This window comes from Lissotriton helveticus, chromosome 4_1 (assembly GCF_964261635.1).
Source record: "Lissotriton helveticus chromosome 4_1, aLisHel1.1, whole genome shotgun sequence".
In the NCBI taxonomy this organism is placed as follows: Eukaryota; Metazoa; Chordata; class Amphibia; order Caudata; family Salamandridae; genus Lissotriton; species Lissotriton helveticus.
This window is the reverse complement of record NC_136063.1, coordinates 1,953,667,827-1,953,682,641: the sequence shown is the minus strand read 5'-3', so window position 1 is coordinate 1,953,682,641 and position 14,815 is coordinate 1,953,667,827. Positions and strand designations below refer to the sequence as shown.

The 14,815-nt window shown below is 41.2% G+C and overlaps 1 protein-coding gene across 4 annotated transcripts in view; it reads left to right on the top strand.

The window, feature by feature from the left end:
- FGF13 (fibroblast growth factor 13) overlaps positions 1-14,815 on the top strand; it is a 1,132,668-nt gene that overhangs the window by 461,201 nt on the left and 656,652 nt on the right. For 3 of the 4 annotated variants that reach the window (XM_078688624.1, XM_078688621.1, XM_078688620.1), the window contains one exon: positions 3,951-4,118. The exons of the other annotated variant lie outside the window; for it this stretch is intronic. In XM_078688624.1, coding sequence (XP_078544750.1) covers positions 3,989-4,118 — 130 coding nt within the window. In that variant the 5' untranslated portion in view covers positions 3,951-3,988. The remainder of the gene's footprint in view (positions 1-3,950; positions 4,119-14,815) is intronic. 4 annotated transcript variants of the gene reach the window in all.

Below are 14,815 nucleotides of genomic sequence, written 5' to 3'. Positions count from 1 at the left end.
GCAGTAAAACTTTAAATTAGTCCCTATGTGATCACATCACTTACAATAATCATCATTTTTGCCTTTAAACTTTGCTGTGGGCAAGATGTTTATTAACAAAAAATGCCTTACTTTAGACTCTGGGAAGCTTTTATCCGAAATTAGTGTGTAACTTTTTTTATAGTACTTGATATAGGAAGGATGTAAAAATATTGGGCCTAGTCACAAAGGCATTTTGGAAAACTTAAAGTAGTGCTCCAGTAGTACTCTTTTATGTATACTTAAATGCATTTGTAAGTTAGCCTAGAACATCTAATACAGAAGTGAAATGTGAATATTCAGTGAATATTCAGGTAGAATTGGAACTTTGGACTTTTACTAATAGCGAGTTGGCTATTTTAAGGCTGATGTAAGTGTATGTTTTTAAGTACTCCTGTAGTGCTACTTCCTGTACTCAGAAAGACTTTTTTGAATTTGCCCCCAACATTTTGTATTGCTGTTTAGTAGCAGCTCACAGCTGGTTGGCCAGTAACTGTCTTAATATGAATGTGGACAAAGGGAATTAATTTGTTTTGGAGTATTACCGCAGAATTGGCCCTTAATCGATTGACTTACCTCTTTAAGGACTCAACCTTCCATTCCTCAAGTAAAAGATATTGGTGCCTTGGTCACAATAACTTGGCAATTAATTTAGACCCATATGTTACGCTCGTCATGCAACTCGTTTTACTGCTGAGGAAAATTCTTTATTTTCTTTCTTCTGAATGCCATGCCCAGGTGGTGGGTGCATTAGTCCTCTGTCATTTAGAATCTGGTCATGATTCTAAGGTTTAGCATCCTCTGCCTGACACATAAATGGAGGTAATCAAAACCAATACAACTCCCCGCCTTGGTATACCCTATTTTCCAGCAAGATCCCTCCACCCTGGCTCGACCACTTTCTTGAAGATCTCCCAATACAGGAAAGAGAAAAGCAGAAGTAGATCTTTCATGATTATGGGTTCTAAACTGTTTTAACTCCCTATCTCTTGGCCCGCTACTCTCTGCCATCATTCAAGCTTTCAAGTAAAAATGTAAATACACATCTTGTTGCCTAATGTATTGTTCAAGGCATCCCCTATCTCTCCCTTTATCCTTTTCTCCTGTGTTATGATTTCTGAATAGTTCAAGTGCCATGATATCAATGGGTTATTGAGCACTTCATACTTAAATAAATAGATATTATACCTACACTGATCTTTTGCTTTTATTGTTAGTGGCCTCTGACTAGTGAGACACTGTGCTGAGGTTTTGATGAACACATGTCCCATTTTGTTATACCTTTTCTCTGTGTGATGACTTAATAGAGCCTGTGGTTTCTGATGAAGGTAATTTGCATATATGTAAGTTGCATAAATTCCCCTCTAAAAGGAACGCTGCTGTAGAGCAACAGTGCATTTTTTGTTAAAGAGTCAGTATTATGGGTTATAGAATTTGGAGCGCCTGCATGTATTTTTGTACGGACCACTTAGGATTTCCTGGATAGATTCTAGATCCAGATGTATGAATTCATTGTACGGAGATTGCGATTCACAAATGATTCTTTGTTTACAATTTAGTAAACCAATTGTTCAAGCCAAAGAAGCATTTCCGACCAGTAAAATGTGTTTTAGGGGCTTTGCAACTTTTTACATATCTCAGTTAAGAAGGGGCAATTTGTAATTGTGTGTGTCAATGGTTTGTGAACTGAACACACCTGTGTTCGCAAATAATTGAGAAGTTACTGACTCTTCTAAGGAGGTGATAAGGGTATCTCAAAGGGAGAGCTTTCCATTTTGCACAGTTTCATATTTGTGGATTGTGTAAGGTAACCTTGATTTGTTCACAAATAAGAAACATTGTTTTATAACAGTACTGGTTTGTTAAGGATCAGGGACTGTTTTTAACATAGTTTTCCATTCGGGGATGCAGGCACTGGGATTTTGGTCTACCATTCCATGTGGATCACCATACCTTTGTTTGTAACCAGTGATGGGGGTTACAATTAGCAATCAGCCTAATTAATATATTAGCAGGTCATTCTGTGACCCCCTACAACTGGAGATTTGTGCCACAATGTATTTGTAAATGTATAGCATCACAAAATTGGAGCCAGGGAGCAAAAAGTTGGTGCACTATTTGGAATTACTTTTGAGACCTATGTTATACATCAGGACCCTACTTCTTGGCCAGGTTGGCATGTTGGTGCTCATGTTCTAGAGGGCCACATTAAAATCAATCCTGCTTCCCACTTAATTGCTTAGTTTGAGTCCACCCTTCATTTATTCAGTTCTGCTGATTGATGTGTGCAGCTACTCTCTATTTGAAATATCTCTAGTCATGAATTGAACTGCTTTAACAATAAATATCTTTTTTTCTAATATATGTTTGCCTGGAGTATAAACTGATTTGAACTACATTTAATTATTTTGATTCTTGTATTCTGTTTATTTGTTGATGATTAAACACGGTGGGCAAAAATAGAACTTTATGCAGTTGCATTTCTTGGATGTTTAGTACTGATTCCGTGGTATCTAAGGGGATTCTTTCAGAAGGCTATTTCATTTTTTTTTCAGATTTAAAAGTCAGTCTACTTTTTATCCCGGGTTTCCTCTACCTCCTACCTGTTACCCAGATTACTGTTCTGGTGTTTGCTGCATTTGCACACACTCTGAGGGTATTAAACACTGGAATCTAGTGGTTCGTGGTTCACTCACTACTTACTTTATTCTTTAAAGATATGGTTTTGTGATCACAGTGCTTTGAAATAAGAGTCTTTGTGAAATAGTGTACTTTCCCAACTGCAATAAGTAAATGTAAGGTTCTTTCTTTATGACCTTACTTGTTAAGACATGTTCAGCCAAGAACAATACATCCATGAAATTCCAAATAAAATGCTTGTTGTTTTGGGGTGTATTGAAATTCCTGTTTCTGTGTAATATTTTTTGCTTAGTGTTGGAAATAAATGTACATCACCAATATGTTATTTTCATAGATGCTTCAAATAGTTTAACAATGATCTCCTTTAAACAAGCCGCCAATCTTGGATAATAAACAATGTATGTAACAGAAGACAGTGAAAATATTACAGCAAATAAGCTCCATAACCAAAGACAACCATTTGGCTAAATAGTGTCTTGTTAACTCCACGAAAACTATTTTAAGAATATACAATCTAAACATACCTCCACATTGGAAGGATTCATTAGTGGCACGATTGAACCTTCGTGGAGGAGGCTATTTCTAGGAAAGAAAATTGCCATCCAAGTAGGTGTCACTATGATGCAAATCCCCTATCATTGACATACAAACTATGCCATTGGTTCTTCTTGGTAAAGTGCGCATATTTATGCTCACTGAATTGATCCAACATTGTTATCAGGAAGAACAAAGAAGTCCTAGTTAGGTAATATAAGTAGCTTCCTTTGACACAAAAATTATGATATAGAAAGAAAATATCGCATCAGTTTTTATAGATCACTTAGGGGATACCACTAGGGCTGCCTCCTAACCACATCTATGTCCCTCCCTTCGTTCTGCAAATGAATAAATGCAATATTAGACTGTCTACTGGCACATATATTTTACACATTCAAATACACTAATGCAGGCATACAAGCTCACACAAAATATCACTGTTCCTTTCAATTTCTTTCTAATTTGTGTTTCTTTTCTCTTGTCAGTAAACGCCACTGCCACCTACGTACAGTACCATATTCACCTATCTCTTGCACTTGTTTCTAAAAGTTAGCATTGTGCTAATTGATGTAGAATTAAACATTGTAAAAAGAGCACTATTTAGAGCACCATTTAAGTCTCCATCTACAGATGTTTTTTTTCCTTTCTAGAACTTGTATTTTTTTTCTGACATTATCAATTTATAGTTTATAGTAATGCATTAGATTTTCTATATTCAGCTCTAATTTCAGTATCATTTTATGTGGTAACCACAGTTTTGGATGACGCTCCCCCTGGCACACAGGAGTACATTATGTTACGGCAAGATTCCATCCAGTCTGCGGAATTAAAGAAAAAAGAGTCCCCCTTTCGTGCTAAGTGTCACGAAATCTTCTGCTGCCCTCTGAAGCAAGTGCACCTCAAAGAACACACAGAACCAGAAGGTTTGTGCACCCTGGATCCATGTCTTGTTTGTTCTTCTTTTAGTGTACGTGTCCCCATGGTGTGCGGTGTGGTTTTCAGCCTGTGTCAGTATAGTGCTAGCGACACAGGGACCGGAATGCACTTCATAGCCCCCTGCTTGCCTGCATCAATGTATTATACGATTGAACATGGGACACCGTATCATAGTAAAGCATGTACAGCAGAACTGGAAATGACTTGGCTGTCTAACCCAAACTCTAGCTTGATGACTGCAGTTGACATCGTTGCCTTTGCCTATTGGCTGCAAAGTTGCTTGCTACTCTGAACAGCATCATCCCTTACCATTTTTCCCCAATGTTTCAAAACCTGCACTGTGCTAAGGAATGGCAATACTAGGAGATTCGCTCCCACCTACCTTTAAAGCTCAAGCATATGGCTACAAAATGGCCACGAGAGCTATAATTCAGTGGAATCTGAGAATGTACATAATGCACGTTGGGATGCATCTGGCGTCAAGAACTTGCATGCGCATTTGAAATTCTGACTCTTTTCCTTTGCAGATGCCGTAAAGGTTTGGAAGAATTTTATACTGATAAAAAGATTAGAATGTAAATGAGATGTACTGCATTGCATAATATTTGATTACCGATACCTTCATCATTTAGTATTTTTGTTAATTAACATGTTAAATCTAGAAAATTCCAATGAAATATTCTCTCGGAAAAGAAGTTTATAAATGCACAAAATGTGTTCAAATCGCCAATAACTGTTTCACTGTCAGTCGCATTGTATCGCTGTTCTTTTTTAGCTATTTACCAAGAGGTCAATTTCTAATAATTTTTCTGTGAGTGTTTTTTGCTTCCTGCTCTTGTTTTACAAGAGTATTGCACTGTTTTTTTGGCGCAGTTCACAAAGCATTTGCTGTGCTAGTTGTGTCTTACACTAAACGTGGGTGTGACCGGTTCTTGAATTTCTAGGAGTAATAGACAGCAGCTCACAGAAAAACAGAGTGAATTAGGTCCACAAATAAACTTGTCTTACTCCTGGGAATTTATGAGTAAGTCACATGTAAGTTAAAAGTAAGGCACGACTATTCACAGATAAAGTTGTATTAATCAGGGATGAAAATTCAGGAGTAATCCACACATAGGACAGGAGTAAAATAGGAAGAACCACTAAAAACGCGTTGTGCCTCTGACCAAATGACAGCATATGGGTTGGAAGCACGTTGGAGTGGATTGTTGCATTGCAGGCAAGGCCATTGTGCAGCACACAACTATTGTGTACACATCAGGTTATATCTTACCATGTCAGAAGAACCAGAAGATTGCAAGTAGTTTTCAGTGATGGAAGGAGGAACATTCTTGTTTTTTGCAGATGGTTGTATTAAGTTATAAATATAATTCCATTTAATGCAAAGTTATAATGATTACACATTACTGTTATACAAGGACTTCCAAGATATGAAGTAGATCAAAAAGGATGCTAGATAAAAGCACACTTGGGCTGACATGACCTGTGTTATTGATTGCAAGTGAATCTCTGTTCTGACACGACTGGAAATTGGTTCCTATTTTAAGACTTAGTGTATTTATTGATTTTTCGTTGAATATTTTACATGTTAAGGTATGGTATGCTTTCCATACTTTAGAGTGATTTTGAAACACATATTAAGGGAGATCTATCAAGGCCTAGTCGCATAGCTGGATTGCACAATTTGCATGACATATGTTTATGACACGTGTTTGGCACTGACGGATGATGCACACTTGTTGTGTATTGGAGTCTGCATCCAACATCATGCATTGTTCCCAGGCATCCTTGTGGTGGTAGGACAGCAGCCTATTGATGTAGGCCTGCTCTATGACATCAACCTGCCGTTGCACATTCTAGAGGATGCTTACCGATTTAATTTTTAAACCAAAGTGGTTGAAATGGAAAGAAGTAAGGTAATCTCAGGAAATCGGGAGCGTTGTTCTGCAAGGATACAGGAGATGCACATCCAGAAATCTGAATTTACGTAATTTGTCATCTGACAAAGGTCCAGCTGAAGTGGATGACATGGTGGGTGCATGTGCATGCTAACCACAATGTGGAGGAGGGACATTGATTATGTATGTATTACATATGTGTGTACTTTTCTTTCTGTAGAAGCAGCAGGACTTGTGTAGGTGCAGTTTGCAAATCCATGCACACACAAACTGAGCACATAATCGTACTTTGAACTGTAAAACGCTTTGAACGTGCCTCAGTATTTTTTATAAGTGCTTACCAATAATTTTTGTGTTGACCAGGCGAAGTGAGCTTATACACTTGCATTTCTTGTTTCTAGTAATGCAAAAAGTCCTGACGTTGAGATTAGCTTAAAGCAAATGTATTTCTGAATTTGTATTGCAGTCCAATTGAGTTGTTACTAAGTACAACTAACAACCTTTGGTTTAGCTGGGCAATTATTTTGTAAATATGTACTAATGCTGTGAATAAATGAACACATTTAAGCTTCTGGAGTTCAGGGCCCATCATCAAGGTCAATAAACCATCGTAATTTACACGATAATTTTGATGAATAGGCAAATCGATAGTTAACTGAGTAAATTGTGGAATGGTAGAAAAACCCTTGTGTGTGCCCTTGAAGGTGTAAAAAATGCAATCACTTATGCTTCAATTTATTATTGTATTAAATGAAATCATAATGTATCCCCACTTTTTAAAACTGCTTTAATTAATTTTTTTGCATATTATTATCACATATTCTTGACACCAAGTGCAACAGACCACCACAAAACATGCATCGCCTACCATAATTGCACAACAAAGTTCATTAACATCTCTACAACGCATTGGCATGCATAGCTGTTGCAGAGATATGTAATTGGTTCACCTAAAGTACTATGTACAGTGTAAGTATTTTGACATGCTGTTTGCTGCAGGTTTTCGAATCCATGACTGTTTCCTATAACAAAAAAACAAGCATTTACAATGCAATAGGTCTCGCATTATTACAGTTTGAGCTATTGGCATTGTAAATGACAATGCCTTTATATCATTTGTTTTTAAAACCTGCAATCGGTGCATAAACACGCACTTTGAAGGTATAGTCCTTGCTGACGATGAGCAAGTCTGGCAGTAGAAGAGACTGCCAGCCTTGCTTCTCATAAGCATGGACTATAAGTACAAAGTGCTTGTTTACGCACCGATGCAAATGAATACAAGCATTTACAATGCAATAGGTCTCTCATTTACTCGAGTTTTAGCTATTGACATTATAAATGACAATAACTTTTATTTATGTTTTAAAAACCAAAACATAAAAAAAAGACATTGTCATTTACAATGCCAATAGGTCAACCTCGCATAAATGCGAGACCTATTGCATTGTTTACTTGTGAAGACACGCTTACAGGTGCTTTTCAATATATGGAAAGCAGGGCGGATTTAAGCTTGCTGCAGGCAATCTTTGTGGTAATAATCTCTGGAAAATAAACAGTACAAACAGGCCCACCCGGCCCCAAAACAGGCCCAGTAACAGTCACAGCACCAGCCCCCTCACTGACTTGTCAGACCAGCCCCACCAGCCCGCTCAATGACGTGTGAGATCAGCATCTGGGGCACTGCCTGATTGATTGCCCAATATGCCAGTCTGACCCTGCTCCACCCATTTTCTGGGGCCACCATTTAGACCCTCAATGTATATGAGCATGTCGTTCAGTCAGATTCACAGCACAAGTTGGTGCTTCAGTTACAGGGATCAAGAGAACCACAGATATCCCCACCTATAAATGACAGTCACGGAACAGATTACCTCAGCACAGCCTGCATTCCAGGGAGTTCAATGGGCAGGTGCTAGAAGCTGCACTTCGTTCATTTGAAAGGGCGCACAGGTACTGTGGTATGGTGAGCACCTGAACTTATATATTTTGCTGTCAAAACAGCATTGCACGGTCAGAGAACTACAGCGTTATCAGCAGCTGGACACAGCGGAATAGACACAAGTATGCCCTGTTATTAGACACAGTCAAGCACAGATACCCGCGCGCAGTGCCCCCCGGGGCTGTTCAGTATTTGCATGGCAAACACACACTAACAGAAGGGTGGTTACCAAGTACCCTGGCAACGTTACCACTCTGCACAAAATTCACCGCATAGCATATCTTAAATGTCCTATGGCATGCACCTCGCTTTCAGTCGGTGTTGTTTTTTAACCTGGAGAAGTATTTAATACCTTTACTTTCAGTTTAGGCGCTATAAATAAATACAAACCTGCTAGGGAGATCCAGAACTGTTTGGAAGTCACCTTCATGTGCCGGAAACAGGTGGTACCCGAGCTGTGGTAGTTACTCATCTCACATAGTCACCCACTGGGAAATGCCTTGTATCTGTTCTTCCACTGCTGCATGGATTCATCTTATATTAAAATTCACTTCGTCAAGGAAATGGGGGGATAGAGTCATGATTTGTAGTCAAAGTAGTTGCATTCTGGGACCTGTAGTTTCGCCTTTACCACTGAAAATACAGACCCACACACCAGCGTGAAAAGTGTTGTTGGAGCACATGTCACGTATAGCTGTAGCAACCATGGACCACTCGCCCAGTTCATAGTCACCCAGTACCCCATCACCAGTACTCACCACTGACACGAAGCCACCGTGGAGCACTTATGCCAGCGACCCGAATCAGCACACCTCAAACGTTACCCTCTCAATATTCCGTTTACTACCATCTACCCATTGTGTCCAACAACACGAACCAGAACAGGTCTCACAACCGAGTACATGTCAGTATGGGGAAATAAAAGAACGAGGCCATTACAGACCAGTACTCACCATCACTGGGATGGCGCCAGACCCCCGATATCTGCCCGGGGGCAGGGGGATGCGATAATGCGCGGAGAACTGAGTGCGGGTGGGCGGTTGGGGGTGTGTAAAGCCACGAACAACGGAGTGCGGGAAGGGGTGTGAAATGATATCTGCTTTAGAGAAAGTAAGAAATATCATCGCCCGTCGCGGCCAACGGACACAAGTAAAAAAATTCAGGCAGACATTGAAAATGTGGGCGAAATGTACGATATTTCAATAATCTGCAAGACAATTTAAATATGTCCAAAATCTGTATGGATCTAGAAAGTGGGCTTACAGCAGATTCGTAGTGTCTCCACAACCATTAAAACAAGACGTCAGCGTTTTTTTAAAATTTAGTTGCTTCACAGTGAAATGGATCCAAAAAAAAGAAAAAAGACCACGAGTGGTGCCCGAGCGCCCACTGCGAGGCATATGTCTTCAATTATCGTGCCCGTGTCTGGCCACGATAATTGAAGACATATGGTCTTTGACGGACCGCCTATGGCCTATTGCGTGTTCTGTTAAAAAACAGCATGCACGCAAAGCCCAATCAAAATTGACTTCGCAAGTCCTAAAAATGTTAGCAGCCCCCAAATGTTTTTGGTCCATGTCTTAGAATGTACAGCATTACTATACACAAACATACTTTCATTACAATATACGATATCCTGAAGCCAAGCAGTCAATATTTTGGGTTTAAAACCCATCCAGAGTATTGTCACTCACTTCTTAGCTGTAAGGATGGCCATGCCCACAAATTCACGCATTTGTTCACTAACATTCTTAGTAGCTTCCTAAAGAGCCATCTCAGGCCCCAGGGGATGGAGCCGTAAAGTTGGCACTCGGACCCAAAGGGGCTAGAAGTAATAATGCCAACTAGCGTTGCTTTGGTGAGTGGGGATAACTCAGACCTCCTATATTTTAATCCTCAGTACATCACATCGGGGCAAACCACTGGTCATGGTTGGCAGGTTAGTACACCTCTACACTCCCTGTCTGCAGGGTCAGTGGAACACTACATTCCTCCTCAACTTTCATTGACAAACAAAACTGCATAAACTACATAACATGTCACAATCATTTAATTGAATAGTGTTACAATAATATCATTTATTACTAGAGATCATCCTGTTACCAGTCGGCCAACAGCCGCCTGGTAGCTCGCATTCTTCACACCAGGAACTCTGCCAGGTGGGAAGGTGAAGTGGGGTTGGTCCTCAGATCATATTTTGAACAGTTATTACGACCTGAGCTGATGGGAATCTGTGAACCAGTGCCCTTGTTTTTGCGTGGCACTTGAAGAGTGGCATCAGAGAGTCAAGACCTGGTGTTGTGTGATGGTGACCCTCCTGGAGGATCATTCTGGAGAGTGATCAGAAAGTCCGGGACATTGTCTTCTTCGCTGAAAGAGGCGTCCTCCTCGTGATTATCCTGGGCTTCCGTGTTTTCATAGACCATCTTAAAGAAAGAAACATTGCAACTGACTTCTTCTCCCCCTTGGCGAGTTGTCACCATAGTTCCCTTCCGACTTGTCACTCTCCACTGTCTGCATTCGAAGGGAAGTTCGAACTTGCTGCGTTTTAGGTATACCAAGTCACACTGGCTAATAGACGATGTCCTGGCATTTCTTCTAACGCTGGACTTGTCATTGGTGTCTCCTTTTGTTTGAGCACCATGGTGTCATCAATAGGTTCAGGAGTTCAGGTAGGGTGGTGGGGAACAATATCCTGCACAATTCGCCCCATGCAGAATGTAGTTGGCCTAACGGAGAGGAGTTGGCCTAACGGCTAGGGCGGTCAACCTCGAATCTTGGGAACCAGGTTTGAGTCTCAGCAATGACGCTGAACATCCTGTGATTCTGGGCAAATCACTTAATCTCCCACTGCCTAACAAAAATGAATGTCTCCTCTTGTAAAGCACCTGGTGCTAAGTAAAGCACTCTGATACCTGATACCTTCGGGCCAAGTTTGCGCTATGTAAAACTCTGTAAAATAAAAATATATATATATGTCTGTGTGTCCTGTAGCATTCCTGGTAGTCACATGGGCATCATCCAATGCTGCAAGCGTTCATCACCTTTCGTAGCATCTGTCAGCAACTCCAACTCCATGGGAGGTGAGCAAGACCTTTCTGTCACTAGCCTCAGATAGGCTTCTGTGGCTGCAGCTGCTACCATCTCCTCAGATGTGGCTCTCTGAGGGTGCCGGGACAAGTATTTCGCCAGATTGTATGAACCTGGTCGATATTCAAGTCTGCAGTCATAGACCTGCAATTGGAGGAGCCACTTCTCCATGCGTGAAGAGAATCCTTGGAAAAGGGGTATGATTGGAGGGCAGGTGGCTATAGATATAAATGCGGACACTTCGGCATGCTCAGTGGATTTAAGCCTATGCTACGCTACTCTTCCTGCTTGATCTAACAGTAGCATCTCTCTGCCTTGGTCAAAGAGCAACTGGCGTAGGTGACTGGGGAAGAGAAGAAGATAAATTCCCTTTGGTAACCAAATAAAATAATTGTTCAATCAATCATCTCAAATATACCACAAACCATTCATATCAATAATACAAAAAACCCATATACCTATATGTGCAATGCCACAAGACAACCACTGACTAATAATGGAATGCCACCTATATTTTATTAAAGAAATGTTGGAACCATTAAAAACATGTCAATATACAGAATTCATAAACTTCATAATATACAAAACGCATATCCTTATACAATTTCATGTATTACTACATAGAAAGCAAATCAATTAATCAAGAGGGAAATGCAAAAATTCACCAAGTATCAAAAATAAATATATCACATATATAAATCCTACAATTAGTACATTCACTATATACACATATTAAAAACAATAAAAAAATATATAGTCTAAAAGAAAGATAAAACAAAACAAGATAAGTGAGAGGCAGACAGCAAATAGGACAGTATATTTATTAGTCATTCGAAGACTAATCCAGGTTCTAAAAAACTCAAATGCCAGGCATGTATGCAGTCCAAGTGTTTTTTTTCACAATGGCTGGCCGGTACACTGGATTTACTTTATCTCAAGCGTCAATTCATTTTGGTGGTGTTCGCAGAGTAATGGCCACCTTCATCTAGACAAATATAATGTGCCTCTCCTTTTAGATTCTTTAAATAAATACTCAAGGAACTGTATCAAGTATCCTAAAGATGTAAACATTCCTTGTGGGGAAATGGGTCCACTGTTTACTATAGGGACACTATTATTCCGATTGAAAAATCCCGTCGTGAATGTTGTATTCAATTGTGCCCAAGGACTCCGGTTCAATCTGTTGAGACTGGAGTGGATATTCCAGGATCTCAAACCGCGGTACCAACCATTTCCCGAAAACATTTAAATCCTGTAGTGTTTTCGAGTCCTTCGGCGTCCGTGCATCTGATCTGCTAGTATTGTAGATCGTTTAGGTGACTGGGGCCCAGCTTTCATTCTGTTGTTGTTGGATTAGGACTGCTCCTAATCCGTATGATTTGGCATCCACTGCCACGTTGATGGGCTTCATGGGATCAATGTACAATAGGGTGGTGTCAGAGGATAGTGCTTCCTTGGACTCCCAGAAGGAATGCTCTTATTTCTCTCCACACTACCAGGTCATGGTCAATTTAGGGAAGTCACAAAGTGGGCGGGTTAGGTTCATCAGTTCTGGAAAGAACCTGCAACAGAAATTGACCATCCCTAGGAAACTCAATATCTCCGATATGTTGTTAGATGCTCGGGCCTCCTGCATGTTGTGCACCTTCTCCAGATCAGGCGTGAAGCCCTTGTTGGAGAAAGTGTATCCCAAGAAACTGATTTCTTGCTTTAAAAACTCACATTTCTTCATGTGTAAAGTCAGGCCAACCTCTTTGATAGGTTGCAGAACTCCCTGTATGTGCTCGTGCTGTTCCTTGAGTGACTTTGCGTATCCCAGGATATCATCACTTACATTGAGAACTCCAAGTATTTCCCTGATGGAGTTCTGGAATAACTGGGGATTCAGATGTTTAGGCATCAGTCAAAAATATGGTGATGTATCGTGAGTCGAGGGAAGGTGACAGTTGGTGATACCCTGGCCTGAGGTTCATCCTAGAGAACAATGGAGCACTGTTAAATTCCCTTGTATGTTGTCGATGGTAGGAGTGTGGTGAATTCCCTCTTGCCTGCTGCATTCGGGAGCCACATATCCACACACATGTGAACCTGCCCTGGTAGCTTTGTTTTTTTGCTACCACTGTCAGGGAGATCCATGGAATTGGACCGGTGACCTCAATTATTCCTTTGCATTCTAATTTCTCAAGCTCCTCCTCAATTTGTTGCCTCATGTGGAAGGCAAAGCTTCGGTGCCTCAGCGCCACGGGTTGGATGGACTTATCAATGAGAAGTGTAATTACCTTGTTTCTGAGGCATCCAATGCCCTTGAAGATTTCACTGAACTCTTCTAGGATCATCACAATGTTTTCCTCCTGCACAGCAAAAGCAAAATATATCAGCCTGAGTGGTTCAGCTTTGGCTCCGCTTACAAGCATACCTTGTCCTTCCTGCACTACGTATATCGCAGTGCTCGCTGTCTGCTCTTGGTGAGATACTGTGTATATGAAACACCTAATGAGAGGGATGGGTGTGTTTTGAACATATGCAAATATTCGGATCTTTGCATCTCTCAGTGGGAAGCTCGGATCCATAGTGCAGTAGGTAGGTGCAGACATGAGTTTAATAGATGCCCCCATGTCAATGGTGACCATTATGTTCTGTTTATGGAGTTAGATCTGGCACCTGGGGAGGTGGCATCGATTGGGTGATGGTTTTCTAACTGAGAATACGTAATGTACCGGGTAGTGTTCTGCATCATCGTCCATGACTCCCCTATCATAGTGTCATCCATCACTTGTGCTCTCTCTGTGATTTGGATGACAGGCAAACCTTCAAAAAATGATTAACTTTCCCACAGACTGAGCACTGTTGTCCTACTGCTGGGCACTGAATTATTCGGTGTACCCACATTTCTCCTGCCTCTTTTATGGGCTCTTGTGTGTGGTTGTGCCTTCGTGCTATTGATGTGCCTTTTCTTGATGGGGTGGTGAAGAGCGGCTTCCATATGTGAGGCCCTTGCCTTCTTCTGTTCCTTGGTCTTCCCCATTGATAGGATATCGTGCAGCGGTTTTCCTGATTCTTAGAGGATGTTCTCTCTGAGTTTCGCAGAGTAGCATACTTGTATGATTTGAGCACAAATTTCCTCTTGTTCATCCTGAAGCCAGCACATATTTGCAAGTTCCTTCAATCAGATGTGGAAAGTATCTAGTGACTCATCAGACAGTCAGGCCTGCACTCTGCAGAACCTTCCTGGAGTTCACATGGGTTGTCCTCTCAGCTAGACCTGAAGAACGCAATATCATCTAGGTAGGTGGCACTGAAGTTCTACAACTCAGCTAGGACCTGGTTGGCCAACCTCCAGAAGGTGGCAAATGGCATTTTTCAACCCGAAGGGCATGACCCGGAACTGAAGTGACCTTCTGGGTTGGAGAACGTAGACCTCTCCTTAGCCCCTTCAGTCAGGGCAACATACCAGTACCCAGACGTTAGGTCAAACGTGTTGGGGAACTAGGCAGGTCCATGCCAATCTATTAGGATGGGATGCGCATCAGTCTTCTTCACCACATTGGGCACACAGTTGTCCACACAGGACCGCAGTTCAAGTGTGACACCTGGAGAGGCATCCTTGGGGACCAGCACCACTGTCCTGGACCAAGGGCTGTTGGAGGGCTCTATAACCTTTCGCGTTGCATTTTAGAGCTCTCCACTTTGAGTCTGGCTCCCACCTTTACAGATAAGCTGTGCATTTTGTTATTCACAGGCATGCTGCCCCAGTGTC